An 18,880-nucleotide genomic window follows, 5' to 3' on the forward strand; every position below is an offset into this window, starting at 1 on the left:
CGGTTTAAGCAGCTATCCGAACCACCCATATTATAATCTTCTGCAACGTCCGGAGGGCCAGATTTAACACAGCAATGGAAAAGCATGGCGGGCCAAATATAATGGCACCACGGGCCAGAGTTTGTCATGACTTACATAGAACATAAAATGATAATTTTGCAGGGTTCAGTGTGATGCTATGGGCTTGTTGTACAAGTGATCGCATTCACAAAAAGAACTACTAAAGAAATGTCATCATTTTACCCCAATAATATCTCATCCAAGCAGCCAGCACTGAAGGCTCCGAGTGTAATAGAGAAGATCGGAGCCGATCTTCTGAACCAGTCTTTTAAAGAAACTAGATCATAGTGATGAAATCCAAAATTGTGTAACATGATTGTGTAAAAAAGTTTTTGTTAAATGACTAGAAAAAATGCTTTTATACAATTTTGGATTTAATTAATAAAAACAATTAGTTTTCAATGTGTGCCTATTATTTGTAAAAACTTTCGACGTATCAGAGACATGTAAAAAGTTTTGATCGATCGGGGTCTGAGTGTTCACACCAGTACCGATCAGGAGAATGAGCCTGGAGAAGAACATTCCAAGTGCGATCCTCTCCCCGCGTGATCAGTCGGGCATTGTAAGTCTATGTAAGTTTAGGGTGCCTGACTTAACAGCGCTTAGCAAGGTCTTCTCCCGATCAGTATGGGTCTGAACACTCAGACCTGGACCGATCAAAACTTTTTACGTCTCTGACTAAAAAGTTTCTACAGATGACAGGTACACTATTAGGTGATGTTCACACAGCATCTTGCTCAGTATTTCAACCAAAACCAAGAGTGGATGGGAAAAAGAAAGGCTGTGTTCACATACTGTTGAAATTGAGTGGATGGCCGCCATTGAATGGCAAAACAATGGCCTTTGTTTTGAAATAACAGCCATTTTTTGCCATTAAATGTCAATCCACTCAATTTCAACAGTATGAACACAGACTTTGTTTACAATCCACTCCTGGTTTTGGTTGAAAAATACTGAGCAAGATGCGGTGTGTGACATCACCTAATGACTAAAGTGCTGGAAGACGTTTCTATATTTGGCCATCTGCCCCCAGGTGAGCTCCTTGTACGTTTCAGTGTTTCAAATCTACATGAAGGTAAAGTGACCAAACTTGTTGCATTATGGGCGTGAATGAGGCCTAAAAGTACATTCATAAAGTGCAGTTATAATGCAGTTTCATATGACAATCTTTTAAGAAATTGTGACAATAACCACAATCTGACTGTGTACATGTATATTCCCTATATTCATTAATCTGTCACATGACGCTGATAGGGAGCAGCTTCAGACCGCGGATCCAGAAAGCAGAGACCACGTACCCACATTTGCAGTCATCGACTGTGGCCAAAACCAACCTCCCATGTGTACACCAATACCCGTGCAACATCACACTGCTATTGGTGGGCAAAATGGGGATGTGGTTTCAGCCACACATGTTCTTTTACATCTGGGGGCGTAGCCTGATTGTGAGGGGTAGGCCTTTCATTGTAAATCCAGTTTTAGGCTATGTTCACACAGGGAATAGACAACGGCCGTTCTGGACATAAAAAATATGCTTTGTGAACATACGTGAAAGTGCATTTTGTTGTATTAAAGGGGTACTCTAAAGATTACATAATTCATGTTTAAAACACTAAAGAACAACAGTTACATCACTTTGTAATATAACTTTATTAATTTGTTTTTATTTACATATACTATTCCATTTAGTGACAGCAGTAAGGGGCGATGCAGCCCCCTCTGCTGCCACCAATGTTTGTGTCAGGAACTGCGGGGCTCGGAGCTCAGATCCCCTTGGTCTATTTTAGCACTGTTCAGTACATGGATGGGAGGCTCACTCTGCTTCGAGTTCTAAGCCTATTCAAACCACCGCTCGCTGTGCAATGTCCGCCCCTCCCCTCCCAACATTGTACTGTATATAAGAATATATAGTGCTCAGGAAGAATTGGACCCTGCTCTGAATATCGCTGTTCAGCGGTGCTAAAACTAAGCAGGGGATCGGGACCTGCAGGACTTTTTTGTTTATAGCAAGACAAAATACATTTCAGCTGAGATAGCAGGAAAGAGCGGGACTGTAATAAAAGCCAATGTACATGCAGCCACCTAATACTCCACGTGCAATATAAGACACTCATTCTTAGCAGCTTGGATTCACTTGTCAATTTTATTTGCATTAATAATTTCATAAATGGAATATAAAGAGGTATGGAATGAGAAAAAGAAAAGAAATTAAGTGTTCCATATTGAGCCAAAAATGGAATCGAAACAGGAAGAGCGAGAAGATATTTCTCCACCTGTAAAATACTTAATATTTAGAACACACAACCACGTAAGTACAACAGAGTCACAGAAGGGTTTCTTTTTTTTCTGGAAATGACCAGCTGGCCAATAATACACACACCTGACTTATTAGAATAGAAAAAAAAGAAAAAAAAAAGATCTACAATTCAGAGAAGGTGAATGTACAATATTGCATGAACGCAACAAATTCTTTAATTCAAATTCACAAGCCACAAACCGAAACGATTGGTGTTGGTGCACTGTCCTTGTGCTTGGTCGTCTGTTTCCCACAATTAGTCTGACAGCTATCCTTACATTTTCCAGTTGGCTAGGATCCCCCCCCCCTCCCTTAAAAAGCACAAATACTCCCAAGTTCCTGCAATATTTCTTCAGATTACAAACTGTCTGAAAACACTGGCTTTACAATCCCCCGGGAGTCAGGATTCTTACGCATGTGCTTGTGTAAAGGAAGGCTTCAAAAACACATTCAACATGGATGCACAGTACTTGGGTTGGCCTAAAAGCAGTTCTTTACCATGGTTTGTCTCTTACCTACCTCCTCGGTGCCGTTAGCAGTGAAATCCTAAGTCTGGAGAACCTTTAGAAGCACTGGTATTCACTCCATTGAATATCCTTAGAAGGAGCAGGCTAGAGCGGCACAATGGTTGCAGGACAGAGCTCCAGACCAAGAGTTACAGTGCTAACAGCATCGGAACCCCACAGAGGAGGGAGGTAACAGGCATACCTCCATCCTCGGCACCCCATGCGCAATAGCGGGATATCAGCAGGTTAGATTCATTTAACCTGCTGGTAGTTCCCCTTTAAAACCCTAACTATCCAGTTACCAAGTAAATGATTTTCTAAAAATAAATAAAGAAAATTATCTCCTTTTATTTGAAGACTTGACAAGCAAAAAACAATTGTACCATTTTTAATCAAATGATTTCTGCATTTAAAGAGTTACAAGCAACATCTACAGAACTGTATTCTATCCACCCTGCGTTCATAGAGGCCATCATAATCTGGGGTATGCAACCTTTGGCTGCTTAGTTAATAGCCCGATGGCCACAACTTGCCTGCCCCGAGCTTTACCGCGTTTGAAAGGCTCGGGCGGGCCGGCTGTAAAGTGCACAAGAAACCTCTGGCCTCTTTCCTCCTGCAGTGGAAACAATTACAATATGGAGGTTAATAACAGCTCACAGCACATAGTAAATGTTATGCCACAATAATGGAATGACATTATTAACTTTAATATTTATAAGAAACTTGCCAGACGAGTTCTTTACATACTCTGCCTTCCCTGGGTTCCAGCTCCAGTTAAAGTGCGCTAAATTTCCATGACGTCAGCAGAATCAATGGATTAACTTTATAATGGTAAATGAAAGTATTGTACATCAGGAAAATGACTATTTATAGATGATCACATTACTTTCGCTTGCACAATGAACCCGTTAAAGTATATATTATATCAAACAAACTGATGACTTAAAAGGGGTACTCCGTCAAAAATCTTTTTCTTTCAAATTAACTGGTTTCAGAAAGTTATATATATTTGTAATTTATTTTTTATTTCAAAATGTCCAGTATTCCAGTACTTATCAGCTACTGTATGTCCTGCCGGAAGTGGTGTATTCTCTTTAGTGTGACACAGTGCTCTCTGCTGCCACCTCTGTCCTTGTCAGGAACTGTCCAGAGCAGGAGAGGTTTTCTATAGGGATTTGCTGCTGCTCTAGACAGTTCCTGACATGGACAGAGGTGGCAGCAGGGAGCACAGTGTCAGACTGGAAAAATTACACCACTTCCAGAAGGACATACAGCAGCTGATAAGTACTGGGAAACTGGACATTTTTAAACAGAAATGAATTACAAATCTATAAAACTTTCTGAAACCAGTTGATTTTAAAGAAAGATTTTAGCTGTAGTTCCCCTTTAATAGAACAAAAAGGCTGTATGGAAATACGAGTACAGTAAAATGTAAGTGTAACAAGATAAAAATAGTCTTTTGACATCAGTGTAAACAGTCAGAAACCGACCATTGTATAGAACAAGTAAACAAAATGGTGATCTATTGCGATATGTGTGAGATAAGGCAGCACGACGAAACAGTCACAGACCACAGACATGATCGGGACAAACAAAGAAACATAGCAGCGATTGCTGGAACATTGCTGGATGCTACATATCTGAGCAAAAAGGGAACCGAAACAAAGCAGTACCAAGAAGACGCACGCAAAGAATAATGAACGCCCGGGCCTAGAGAAGTGTAAAATAGAAGCCGGTGTAAACTGCCCACAGCGGCCAATCACAGCTCAGTTTTCATGTTACTAGCTCTGAAAGCCGAGCTGCGACTGGTTGCAGTGAGCAGTTTGACACATATGGGCTTTAATTTAAAAAAATAGTAATAAATAATAATAATAATAATAATAATAATGCTGGGTTCTGCGTTTAACAGATCCTTTTTTTTTAAAGGGAAAACTTATACATAAAAAAGGGATCAAAAATTTTTGAAAAAAATGCATGCATTTTTATTCTGCTATTAAAAAACTGATTCAGTCAATACGTTTTCATCAGTTTTTTCTTTTTACATTAAAAACGGATACGTTTTTGGTTAGTATGTAGAATTTTAAGAGTGTTTGATCATTTAAACCCACAGAGTTTAATTTGCATATCAAATCAAATTATACCTCATCTATTAAAATAGGATAATTAAACCTGTATGACGTCCGTTTGGAGTTTCTGGCGCCTCTTTGGCTGTCTACAGCGTCTGTCGGGGGCCTCATTAAAGGTTACACCAGCTTTAATTTGGTGTCCGTTAACGGATGTAGAACAGGTGGCAATCTGTCACAATCCATTTCTCATAGACAGCAATGATATATAAAAAAAAAAAAAAATGTATCTCAGTGCATCAAAAATGTGGTCGACCACGTTTTTTATTTGGTGAAAAAACGGATTGCTGAGAAGCATTTGCAACTGAATGCAATATGTTGGTATCCGTTTCTCTATACTGTATAATGTAATCGTTATTATACGTTTTCCCTATAAAAAAAAAAAAAGGGGATGAGTTAAACGGATAGGAAAACGTAATGTGAACCCAGCCTTATAATGTGAGTCAAAATACAGCAAACCATCCTTCTTTATTGATCTTTTCTGTCTGTCCGCTTAGATAAATGGTGATGTCGGAGGAAGCTGTGCAAATAATCCAGGGTTCAGTGATTCTGTATTTATAGTGAGGTCTCTACGAATTAACCTGCATCTTATGGGACACCACCAAGTATAGGGCCCCCATGACCTGATGGGGAGATACACGCATACAATTCACTTTCTTTAAATTTGGCTCACAATAGTCGTAATTGCAGAAAGCGGCATGGTAAGAGCATGTCCAAGATCCGCAGCCAATGGAAGCGAAGCCTACAGGAATAGCTACAATCATTCTCACATATCTATAGAAAGTTATCTTGAGCCTCTAAACAGGGAAATTATTTTCCATTTTCCCCTTAAATGGTGCCTATCATTTAAACTTTCATGGGTCACCGATACGCAGGTTAAAACTTGATCCTGCATCACTAAGTGGTTAACTAGTATACGGTTTCAGCTAAATCCTGAGCAGAACCACATTTTCCCATATGGATTTCCTGATACAACCCAGATTCTAAAAAGAGATATGAAATGATTTCCAAATACATCTACATTTGCCAACTTCCTGATTTAAAGGCAGAAAGATATATGTTATTGGTCAATGGGGATATTTTGTTGGCAATAAATCGTGTGGCCATTGCTTACTGTACGGCACGGGGGGGCCATAACCCTTAAAGTGTACCTGTCATGAACTGCATCAAATACCTAAGTAATTCTTGCCTTGTGTATGCTGTCACTTTTTTTTTAAAATTTTGCAGCTCCAGTGGTCTGTTTAGTGCCCCATTTTGCTGCTTCTGTATTTTTCTCTGAGCCCTTAGTCATTTACTTTTCTCAGCTGGTGCAGTGCACAAGGGAGAGTGTACAGGGGTGTGCAAAGCCACTGGCCAACCAGCATTTAGCTTCCCTTCAGGGGGGCAGTCTGTGGTGAGTAGAGGGATAACTGACATCACTTCCTGCATTTATGCTCTTTTCTGCTTTTACTAAAGACCAAATGGCCTTAGTGATGGAGCCTCAACTGCAGTTTTCCAGCAAGTGAGACACCTAGTAGCCAATTTTATCTCATTGTTTTCCATAGAGAAAACAAGCTTAAAGAAAAAATTAAGTAGATTGTAAAGATGCAGTATATCAGCCCCTGTATATTTAACTATATTTATTGGTAACAAGAAAATTAAAAAAACTAGAACTTTTGATATGTTGGACTCCAATCGACACTTTTTATGTTTAAGTGTTTAGACTACAACTGATCGGGAGGCCAAGCTGGGAGAAGTCTGTTCTCTGCTGGCTCTGTGCCATGAGACCGAAGAAGCCGCATAATATCCATAGGACTGTCTCACTCACAGAAAGAGCGGGAAGAGAGGCATGCGGCAGAACACATGCCACCCCCCCCCCCCCCCCCCACTCACTCTCTCGATTGATTGCGGTCTGGAGATGCCTACTAATAAAAACAACTTTTGACATGTCTGTTTGGATGACAGGTGTGCTTTAAGGGCCGTCCACCTAATGGGGACACATTTTTTATACTACTATAATTTGTTCCAATACACATATACAAGTAAAAACATGTGCACGTCGTACGAGTAGAAGGCCAATCTGTAGACAGCTGTAGCTGTAAATGAGAACTGGGAACAAGAACACACCTAATGGCAGCAATATGAAGGCAATATTCTTACTGGTACGGAGCCTAACATCGGCCTATGCTGCTGGTATCTCAGAGACAGAAATAAAAGGCACGCTTGTAACAATCTGTAACACTGGTGCAGGAAGTCCGCAAGCCTTTTGCTAGATAACGGAATTAGATAATTCATCCAAGTTTAAACAGGTAAGCCTTTTCCTATAGATTTCCCAGCAAAATCCACCGCTTTGGTGTAAATGAGCTAAACAGATAAACAGTTTTTTTTTTTTTAGTAGTGTGAGAGCAGCCTAAAGGGGAACTATCAGCAGGTTAGACAAAACTAACCTGCTGATATGTCCCTATTGCGCATAGGGCGCCAAGGGGGAAGGAATGTCTGTTGCCTTCCTCCACTGCGCCGTTCCGATGCAGTTAGCAGTGTAATTCTCAGACTGGAGCACTGATCTGGCCCGCCCAGCCCGTTGATTATCAAGGCGCGGGCTGTGCTCCTAATGGTGCTCCGGACCGAGGATTACACTCCTAACAGCACAGGAGCAGAGGCGAGGAGGAAGGTGAGAGATATAACTTCCCCCTCTGTAAGGGTGGGTTCACACTGAGGAATTGTAGAGAAAAGTTTTCTGCTTGAAATTCCTCGCCTATTTAGCTCTGGCAGAATAGGAGCTGAATGCAAGCGAAATTCAAGCAGAATTTAAGCCCCTCATTGACTTCTATAGGATTCCTCTAGCAGAATCCGCCTAAAGAATTGACATGTCAATTCTTTCGGCAGAAAGCAGATCAGAGGCAGAAAATTCTTCTCAGAAATTCTGCAGTGTGAACAACAGAGCAGAACTCCCATTAAACACAATAGGACATTGCTCTGTACATATTTTACGGGAGAAATTTTAAGCGGAAATAAGAGCAGATTCCTCTTCAGTTCCTCGACTAATTCCTCACCTATTCCTCAGTGTGAACCCACCCTATCTCCGGTGCAATAGGGACATATCGAAAGGTTAGAGTTGTCTAACCTACTGATAGTTTCCCTTTAAAGATTTCTCAATGTCACCAACTTTCATGTTGCTTTGGTACGAAGGAATAACCAAACTATTCATGGCCTCTTTATTCTTACTTCTTTCCTGATGAAACGTTTGAACATTTTATAGCAGATTCACGCGATACCCATGGTTCTATTCAGCAGGTAGAATTTCATAGTTCCTCTACTACATCACCGCGTAAAACTAAAACATTGTACGTTAAACAATAGCTATTAGGAGTATTCTCAGATCCATATCCATTATGGATATTAAAGACCAAACCACGACTCCAGTGTGAACAGGGCCTTTTCTCTTTCTTCTCCTAGTAACAGTGATCTAGGAGCGTCGGACTTGCGTATTCCCTTTACCTTTAGTTTAGCTGAACAGAATAAACAAAACAAAAATCTAAATGTTAAAAAAAAAAGCCACCAAGATAGAAACCCTCACCATTCATATTCTTCCCCTTTGTCAATTATGGATCAATAATTAAATCTGGACTGTGTTTCCATTTATGAAACTTGATATATACAGAATGATTTGCTAAGAGTTTGCTTTTTGGTACCCAATACCTAAACCAAAGTGATCTTTCCTGTCACACAGAGACGTAATATTATCTACATTATTAGCCTGGAGAAGTCTGGTGTGGGGCAAAAAAAATTATTCTGGGCTGGGAGTGGGGGAGCATAAAGTTATAGTCACCTGTCCCAATGCCGTGCTGCACTGCGTCCCGCTCCTGGACCCCACAGTCTGTCTTTTTAGCCCCCTCCGGCTGCGTCATGACCCGACTGATGGATACACCGCTCAGCCAGTCAGTGACAGGGGCGGGACCCCACTGCAGTCACTGAATGGATGAGTGGGCTAAATCCCACCCGCTTGTGACATTCAACCCCAGTCGTGACGTACCCAGAAACCGGGAGAAGAGGACACCCAGCGGGATATGGGAGCCTGGTAATGCTGTGCAGCGCAGCCACAGGGAGGGGTAAGCATATTGTCTTTTTAGTTGCCCCTCACCCCCTGCCCATAATGATTTTTGTCACCCCCCCCCCACACACACACACACACACACACACACACACACACACACCTGTCGGACTTCTCCTTTAAAGTGAACCTGTCAGCTGTCAGTCAGGTAACTAAGGGGTGACGCTATTAGGTACCATGTTTGCCTTTGGCCTTACCACCATTTAGCATATATCCATTTGTGCCTCCAGGATGTAGAAAGATGCTTTTATTCTCCTGTGCTTCTGAAGTGTTGAGATCTCCTCACTGACTGTCAATCAAGCAGGGATTCAGGGATGGAGAAGCAATAAGGTGTTAGGAGGGAAAGCAATGAGGTATTCCAGCCCTCTACACTTCAGAACCTTGGAAAAAGACTCCGGAGTGGACTCTGCACTGGAGAATCAAAGCATTTTTCTATATCCTGGAAGCATAAATACATATATGAAAGGTACTAAGTGTCTCTATGTTCTAATAGCATCTAACAGTGTCAGCAGCTCAGAGCAAACTTGTTTCATACAAGGGTGCCGGATTAAAGGAAAGCGTGTGTTTTTGTATCTTCATTATGGCACAGGTAGAAACATTTGGCACTTTTCATTCAAGTAAATTCTTAAGATTTTGGGCTTTTTCATATTCCCTGTAAGTATCCTTCAGTCCCTTATATCTCTCTATAAATGTAATGTCTGTCTATATTAATATATTTCTATACATATTTTTCCATAAAGGCCCATCGTATCTCAAGGTTAGCACCTACACAGCTAGAATCTGCCAAAAAAAAAAAAAAATGCAATAGAGTGATATATACATTTTCTATTCTGTAACATGCTAAAGTTCTGGCATATCAGAAGAGGTATAAAGTTCAAAACCAATAATGCACATTGGTCAAAAAAGTGACCGTAAGTATCTGCTCCGAAGCAGGACTATAGAATTCCTTAGGGCACAATAAGGCATGGAATGTTTATAAAAATAAATAGAAAAAATAAGTTAAATAAATTAATTTGCAATGAAAAAATGTTATCTACAAAAGCAACAGTGATAAAAAAAAAAAAAAAAAATCACCGGAGAGCATTATCATCAAGATGTCAGCCCAGGCTCTGTGGTCGGTCATGTGGTAACCAAGCCAAAAAAAAAAAAACAGAAAGAAAAAAAACAAACAAAAAAAAAAACACAGTATTCTCTGTGGCAGCCACTAATGTTTTCTATCCCCTTTTGGAAAGCTACCTTTCACATTCTATGGAGTTAAGGAAGTTTGCCGTGCAGAGGGCAAAGAAGTTTAGGAGGAATAGATTACAAAGAGTCATCTAAGGTGGAAACCAAATAAAAGCCAAGGTGATCGCAGTGGAGATGGCTTTTAGAAAAGATCAGAAGATTGGGTCAGAATGAGCAGCTCTTACAGAGGAAGGTCCGTGCTGTTGTGTCGGGTTTTTCTAGAGGTGCCATCATCTCGAGGCATAGCTCTCTGTAGGCTGGACATGGCGGCTGTCTTTTTAAGGTCAATGACAGCGTAAGAGTCTGCACGGCGTGTTGGGTGATTCGGAGCGGGTGTACAGGTGATCTGAGGAATCGGCCTCCCTTTTCCTTCATTCTTCCCCTCCAGCTCCACCTGGATATAGTTGAGTTGCCTCTGCTCAGCATGGGGCCTTCTGAAGTCAAAGTTGAACACATTAGGCGGACAGCTCCTCCGTGGCTGGCAGTCTAGTCGATGATGATGATGCCCCCCACAAGCACTGATGCCCTCAGCATTCATGTAGTTTTGTACAGGGTCATCGTGGTAGCCATTAAGAGATGGTGTCATGGCATCGGTGGAGTCATCATCTTCATCCTCTTCCTCATCTTCGTCATGTTGTAGGGACTGACACTCCCAAACAGGAGGAAGGGGGGGTAGATTCTCGTAGTGTAACATTGCCGTCCTGCGGTGTGAACAATTGCCGTATGGCAGCCCCTCCGATGACAATTTGAGGTTTCTGCTCGCAGTACCCCGTCGCAGGGCAATACTTCCAGATGGCACCAAGCCATTGATATTTTCATAGGCACACTTGTGTGAACCCCACTGGTCCTTGCACTCATTATTGTTGTTATGGGGAGGCAAGTGCTCTCTTTCTCCAGCGCAGACATGCCCTTGACAGTCTCTATGGTGTCGGCAGAAGCTGTCTCCTCTCAGAGGCATTCGTCTGTAGGTCGGTGCTGGACCGAGTACAAATTTCACTTCGCTAGGCTGCAGATAGACTTGCGGATTCCGCTCTTCCATGGAACAGCCAGGGCCTAGCATATGCCTTGGTGGATCATGGTATGGGGCATGCACTTCAGGCAAGGAGTGCATGCAGTGCCGACCACCCATTTCTTCTTCCCCACTGTTCGTATTCACATAAGTATGAGACTGAAGAAAGACAAAAATGAAAAGGTTTAAGGAGAAGATTTGTAAAAGCTTATTTTCGTGTGTGTTCGTCTTTACGCTGTTCGCCCTGTGGTAAAACTGAAATGCTACATGCTGGTCCTCAAACCAGTAAATGTACAACAATATGCAATTTATAGAATGGCTGAGAGAAGCCAGGAGTGGAACGGTACAGAGGGGGGGGGGGGGGAAATCACATTGGGAGCCCTCTCCGTAACCCCCCCCTTAAGTGGCACCACGATGTACATGGACATCATTGGTGGTGAAAGGGTTAAGCGAGCATTGTCTATGTACCTTTATCTTCATTGTCTGATCCAGCGTGTTTGTTAAAAAAAAATAAAATGAAATAAAAAGTAAAATAAATAACCTTCATTATGTGGCGACACAGTTAGCATCCCCTGGCTAATCTTTGGCTGCAGGGGATAACAACATGGCCGAAGATGAGCCAGCTGTCATCAGTCTTAAAAGAGGCGGGAGCAGCCGTTGTCCAAGAGTGAGGCGACCACAAACTGTGTTATAGGTCCGTTTTTTTTACAAAACCGCTGGATCACACAATAAAGGCAAAAAAAAAATTTCTGATTAAAACCCAATTCTAACATGTTTTTACGTTTTTTTTTTTTTTTTTTGTGGAACCTATCACATGGTATAAATTACACGGTGACCTAAGTCACGTCAATACCAGACACATTGTTTTTGTTATGGAGAATTGACATTTCATCAATTTTTGGTAATTAATGAGATTTAATATATCGTGTGTAAAATATACCTGATCTTCAGGAGTTATCAGGCCGTGAGTAGAATCCTCTCCAATAGACTGGTGCCTCAGATTTCCTACTGATGGGTGACGTGCTGAGGGGTAGGAAGGGCCGTCACGTGGAAAATTGTGGAATCCATTGGGAAAACCAGTGTATCCTAGAGCTAAGCAAGAGGCATAAAAAAATATATGTAAACTACATACAAAGCTATTAACCCCTTGAGGACAAAGCCCAAAGTGACTAAGTGGACCAGGCCAAATTTTATGAATTTGACATGTTTCACTTTATTCATGAATAACTTTGGGACGGTTTTACATATCCTAATGATTCTGAGATTTATACTCTACTTTATATTACTGGTAAATTTGAGTGGACACATAGCGAATCTTTATGAAAAAAAAAACACAAAATAATGTGATAAATTGCATTTTTCTAACTTTGAAATTTTCTACGTGTAAGGAAAATAGTTATACCACATAAATTAGATACTAAATAACATTAGCAATATATCTACCTTAGGTTGGCAGCACTTTTTAAACTTGCTTTCAATTTTTTAAGACAATAGAAAGCTTAAAGTGACTCTGAACCCCCCAAACCACTTGTACCTTCGGATAGCTGCTTTTAATCCAAGATCTGTCCTGGGGTCCGTTCAACAGGTGATGCCGTTATTATCCTAAAAAACAACTTTTAAACTTGCAGCTCTGTGCCTAACGGCCGAGGCTTAGTGTATCTGTGCCCTAACTTTGCACCACCCCTCGGTCCCTTCTCCCCATCCTCTTCACCATTTGGAATGCCACTGGAACATTTTCTCCTGTCTGAACATTGCACAGGTGCCTTAACGATCCAGCCCATGTTCAGTATTCACACAGCTGACGAATAAGAGACAATCAGCCTGGAGCATTCCTAATGATGAGGGCGGGGAGAAGGGACAGAGAGGGTGTGCCAGCCTAATGCATAGACATCCTAAACCCTGGCCGTTCGGCACCCGGCTGAAAGTTTTAAAAGTTTTTTAGGACAATAACTGCCGAACGGATCCAAGGACAGATCTTGGATTAAAAGCAGCTATCCGAAAGTAAAAGCGGTTTGGGGGGGGGGGGGGGGGGGCAGATTGTGGGTACAGAGTAGCTTTAAAAGTTTCCAAAATTTTCATAAAAATTTCAAAATCAGATTTGTTTTAGAGACCAGTTCAGGTTTGAAGTGAATTTAAGGGGACTGTATGTTAGAGACCCCCACAAAATCACCCCATTTCAGAAACTGCACCCCCCCCCAAACTGTTCAAAATCACTTCCAAAAAGTTGTGGGGTTTTTACCCTTTAGGTAAGTCACAGAAACAAAAGCTAGGTAAGAAAACAGAAATTTTCAATTTTCTGTGCACAAATTATAATGTAATCCAATTTCTCTCATAACAGAAAACCTATTACCAGAGAAATGCACCACAATATTTATTCAGTTTCTGCGGTTTATAAAAATATCCCATACGTGGCTCTGAAGTGCCAAGCAGGCACAAGGAAAGCCTCCAAAAGTGAAGGAGCGCCATTCGGCTTTTGGAAGCTGAATTTGGCAAGAAAGGAGGACGGAGGCCATGTTGAATTTACAAAGCCCCTGTGCTGTCAAAACAGTGGAAACAGTGGCCCCATTATGGAAACTACACCCCTCAAGCAATGTAACAAGGAGTATTATTGAGCATATGGACATCACTAGTGACAGGTACAAATGTGGAACAATGTGCTGTGAAAATGAAAAATTAAATTTTTTTGATTAAAATGTTGGTCTAACCTTATAACTTTTTATTTCCACAAGGTGTTAAAAAAGAAAAATCAACTTGTAGAGAAATTTCCCCCCAGTACGGAAATACCCTACATGTGGACATAAAGTGCCAACTGGGCGCAAAGAAAGCTTCCAAAGGGAAGGAGCGCCATTTGGCTTTTGGTAGCTGAATTTGGCTAGAAAGGAGGACGAAACCTTGTTGAGTTTACAAAGCCGCCGTGCCATAAAACATTGGAAACCCCCTACTGTGACCCCATTAAGTAACAAGGGGTATAGTGAGCATACGGATCCCACTGGTGACAGGCTCAATGTGCTGTGAAAAGGAAAAATTACATTTTTTAGACTAAAAAGTTATGCTAGCTTAGAATTTTTCCTTTTCACAAGGGGTTAACAAAGAAACAAAAAACACTAACCACATAAAGCAATTCCCCACGAGTACAGAAATGCCCCACATGTGGACTTTAAGTGCCAATCAGGCACAAGGAAAGCCTCCAAAGGGAAGGAGCACCATTTGGATTTTGGAAGCTGGATTTGGCCAGATTGGAAGACGGAGGCCATGTCATTTTTACAAAGCCCCTGTGCTGCCAAAACTGTGGAAACCCCCCTCAAAAGTGACCCCATTATGGAAACTACACCCCTCGAAGAATTTAACAAGGGGTGTGAGCATATGGACCCCACTAATGGCAGGTACATAGGTGTAACAGTGTGCTGGGAAAATGAAAAATTTTATTTTTCTAGACTAAAAGATTGGTCCAGCTGTCAGGCCAGTATGACCTTCCACGTCCGTATTTCATGCCAACATGGAAAGTTTGCCCTCCACTAAGGGTGCATTCACACTAAGCAAAATCGGTGGAATTCTGCAGCAGAGCCCAGTCTGCCTCAGTGTAAATCAGTGTGTCTATAAGAGGGCTCGCGCCCCTCCACTTAAATTTAAGTCAATTCTTTGAGCGGAGAGCCATGAAGAGCAGAGGTGCGCAAAGCCTTCCCATGGACCCACTGTTTGACACTGAGGCAGGTAAAATTCCACCGATTTTGCTCAGTGTGAATATGTAAGTCCCCTCAAGAGAAAAAAATCTAAATGTGGCCCAATCGTAAGCCTGGAAATACAATGGGGCTTGGAAGGCAGAGTGAGCGGCATGTGTGTTTGAGATCTAAATTAGCAGATATGCATAGCATTGGCCGGCAGCTGCAGACATTCTCAGGAAAATAGAGAGATGCCCAAAAAAACACCCCATTACAGAAACTACACCACCCAAGAAATGTATTTAGGGGTGTAGCTTGAGCACTTCAAAAATTACTTTTCCTGGACTGAATATGCTGCAGTGGGTGAAAAGTAGAAATGGCGATTTTCACAGTACTCAACTGTCAGGCCAGTATGACTTTACACATCAGTATGTGATGCTGACATGGAAAGTCTGCCCTCCACTAATTATGTCCCCCATACAAAAAACCCTCGACATGTCTTTCCCCAATAGTGACCCAATTTGGAAACCACAAATTTGGAAATTCGTAAATTTGGCACTCCATCCACATATGGTATGCCTTGAAGCAGTCTGATACATAGGCCTGGTTTATTTGGAGAGGTATCGCAATGATAACATGTGTCATTTATAAACCCCCTTTTGTAGCACAGCCTGCACCTTTACCGGGTTCTCCCCTTCTTGCCAGTGTGAGGAACTTCACCTGGGAAGTGTTGCCCTGGCACGATACAGGGACCTCCAGTAGCAGACGTACTTGGCCCTTTTTCGATACTCAAAATTGAGGCCTTGACAACTGCCTCCTGGAACTGAAGGTATTTCCCAGGGTGGCCAGGACATAGGTAAAGTACAAAAGCATTGTACATTGCCGTTTGGACCATGTGCACAGCCAGCTTTTTGTACCACAGGTTGGTCTTTCGCAGAGCACTGTATGGCTCGAAGACTTGATCAGACAGATCAACTCCTCCCATGTACCGATTGTAGTCCACAATACAATCGGGTTTCAGTGCAACTGAGGTGGTATCGCGGACAGGGACAGGGGTGGTGCCAGCACTGTAGATTGTAGTCAAAAAAAGGACATTGCGTTTGTGCCTATACTTGACTAACAACAGATTCTGACTACAAAGGGCCCTGCTGTCACCCCGTGGCAGTAGTTGTGCCATAGGATCTCTCGGGAGAACTCTTTTTTCTCACAGTGCCACAAGCTACAGTTATCCATGTAGAAGTGGTAACCTTCATCCAGTTGTGGGAATACCAATTCCCAGAAAACTTCCCAGTAACTCCCAGGGTGAGGGGGGGCATTCTGGGGGTTGAATGTGGGTGTCTCTCCCTTCATAAACTTTGAACCTGTGAGTTTACCCTGAGGTACTCTCACAGAGTTTGTAGAGTTTGATGTCGTACCTTGCCCTCTTAGTGGGCAGGTACTGCCGAAATTGGACTCTCCCTTTGAGGCTAATCAGGAATTCGTCAATAGAGATATATTTCTCTGGGATTCATACCTCCGAAAATTTGATGGCAGGATGATCGATGACCGGCTTTAAAGATTTAAAGATGGCCTCAAAGCGAGGCCCTGTCATAGCCATCCAGTAAATTGGAGTGTTGTATAAAACATCAACACTCCAATACTGTTTGTTTTTTACTAGCCCCATGTGCAGGAAAAGGCCCTAAAACGTGGTCATTTCTGCTGCATCAACTGGGGTGCAGCTCTGGGATCCAGTTAAGAAAAAAAAAAAAAGAAAGAGGAAAAGGGGTTTTGGTCCAGAAACTGCCCAAAATCCAAATTAGTTTGCAAGACCATGAAGTTTACCAGTTCTTTTTTTTTTTTTTTTTTTTTTGGGGGGGGGGGGGGGATGAAGTCCAGATGGTCTCACTTGTATGGGGGTCTGGGGTGGAGATGGGGTCACTAGAGGAGGCAGCTGCCTGAGGCGTTTGTCTTGGACGCCTACTGCGCCTTGTTGGAGTCTCTTCATCGCTGGATGATGAGGAGGAATGGGAGGGAGAAACGAGAAATGTGGGATCTTCCTCTTCTCCATCACTGGCTCTTTCGGTGTCAGAGGCAAGAAGAGCATATGCCTCTTCAACCGAAAAATGCTATGGGCCATTTTGATTTATTTATTTATCGGGATTATGTAAGTGTAAAAACTTTATTAATTAATGTTTGTAATGTAGTCTAAGTGTAGTGTGTTTTTTCACTTAAAAAAATAAAATCTGGCCCAAAAAATGAGCACTTGCTGATCAGTGGTGTGTGTCAGTGATCAGCGGTGGCACAGATCCTCCCACCGAAAAAAAAAAAAAAAAAAAGTAAAACTTTTTTCTAAAAAAAAAAAAAAAAAAAAGCCAGACAAAGGGACCAAAGATAGGCTAGCCTGACAGCAAAACGCTGCTGCTGGCCGTATAGATCCCGTAATAGGCAAACTACACCTAGGGCTAGGGCTGGGTGATAATGGCCTAAATCAATATCGCGGTTTATCGTACATGTAGCCGCGGTAACGATAAATTGAACGATAATTATGACACACCCCTTTTAAAAGCCACGTCCCTTTTAAAAACCCCATTTTCCGATGGTAATACAAACGTGAATTTATTCCATTTAACAATATGCAGCAAACTTCACAAATAACACACAATGTCTTGGCGTCTCCTATGCCATTTTCACTGTATGTGCGGGAGAGGGGGGCAGGGCTCACCGTGCAGCTTCCAGAGCAGCTAGTAGAAGTGAGTGAGCAGCCCGGCAGCAGCAGCAGCGCTGAGCTCACACTGGAGGGGACACTGCCGTCTGTGTGCAGCCTGTCACATCTCCAGCCTTCCTCTTCAGCCCCAGCAGCAGGATCTTCCATCCCTTGCCCTGCACCAGTATTTGTGCGCCCTGGCTTGGGAGGTAAATCGGAAGATCAGCTTTCCAGCCCCCACCTCTCCACCCGGCCACTGTGGTATGCGGGTGAGGCCAGCGCTGTGCTGCTGCTGCACTGTCAGCGTGCACCCAGGCCCCCTGCGTAGTGATAGCAGCCTGGGGGTCCATGGGTGCAGTAGCGTTTGATGCCGGTGGTATGCGGGTGAGGGGGCGGGGCCATGCAGGGTCGGCCGGCGCTGTACTGTACACTATCGATCTGGATGTAACAGCCTGTTACCCCGACACACCGGGGGCCTGGGTGCACGCTGACAGTGCAGCAGTAGCTTCCATCCAGAACGATAGTGTACAGTACAGCGCCGGCCGGCTCTGCCTCCTCACCCGCATACCACCGGCAGTCCGGCACCAAACGCTACTGCACCCATGGACCCCCAGGCTGTTATCACTACACAGGGGCCGGGCCTGGGTGAGAAGCGGCTGCCATCTTACCTCCTGTGGCGCAGGAAAGTGCAGAGAGGACTTTGTGGCGCACATCCAACTGCCAGCCCGCGTGACCACAAGAAAGCCCGCCCGCACGCAGCCAATAAAAAGGAGGGCTGCAGAGGTGGTATGTGGGCGACGCAATACGGGTGTAGGGGGGATTGGCTGGCATATAAATTAGTGACTGCTTCCAGGTCCCCCCTCCCCCAGCAGCAGAATAGATTATTCTAAATGCCTTCTGCATGGTCCAGACAGCAATTAGGCGGCGCCAGGAAGATGGGGAATACAGAAAATACCGCACATACCGTCCTGGCCAACCGTTAACCGACGCCAGTGATGGTATCGGTATTTTCACGGTATACCGCCAAGCCCTACCTAGGGCACACACAAAAAAAGGGAGAACAAAATATATATTTTTTACAAAAAAACACAAATGTGCCCACTTTTCACTGATCAGAACGAGAGGCAAGCAGCAGCTGCTGCTGCAGAGGGTCAGACCTCACAGGAGATCCAGCCAGGCACCACACAAAGGGCACTGCTGGCTGGATCACCCTGCACCAACGAGGATAAC

General features: G+C 43.0%; 1 protein-coding gene across 2 annotated transcripts in view; it reads right to left on the reverse strand.

Annotated features, from left to right (window-relative positions):
- Positions 1–10,051: 10,051 nt before the first annotated feature.
- Positions 10,052–18,880, reverse strand: part of FRS3 (fibroblast growth factor receptor substrate 3) — a 31,672-nt gene continuing 22,843 nt past the window's right edge. For both annotated transcript variants that reach the window (XM_069945164.1, XM_069945163.1), the window contains exons 6-7: positions 12,249–12,400; positions 10,052–11,467 (exon numbers count right to left, since the gene is read on the reverse strand). In XM_069945164.1, the coding sequence (XP_069801265.1) occupies positions 10,481–11,467; positions 12,249–12,400 (1,139 nt within the window). In that variant the 3' untranslated portion in view covers positions 10,052–10,480. The remainder of the gene's footprint in view (positions 11,468–12,248; positions 12,401–18,880) is intronic.

The sequence above is a fragment of the Dendropsophus ebraccatus genome, chromosome 11 (genome assembly GCF_027789765.1).
Source record: "Dendropsophus ebraccatus isolate aDenEbr1 chromosome 11, aDenEbr1.pat, whole genome shotgun sequence".
NCBI classification, from domain to species: domain Eukaryota; kingdom Metazoa; phylum Chordata; class Amphibia; order Anura; family Hylidae; genus Dendropsophus; species Dendropsophus ebraccatus.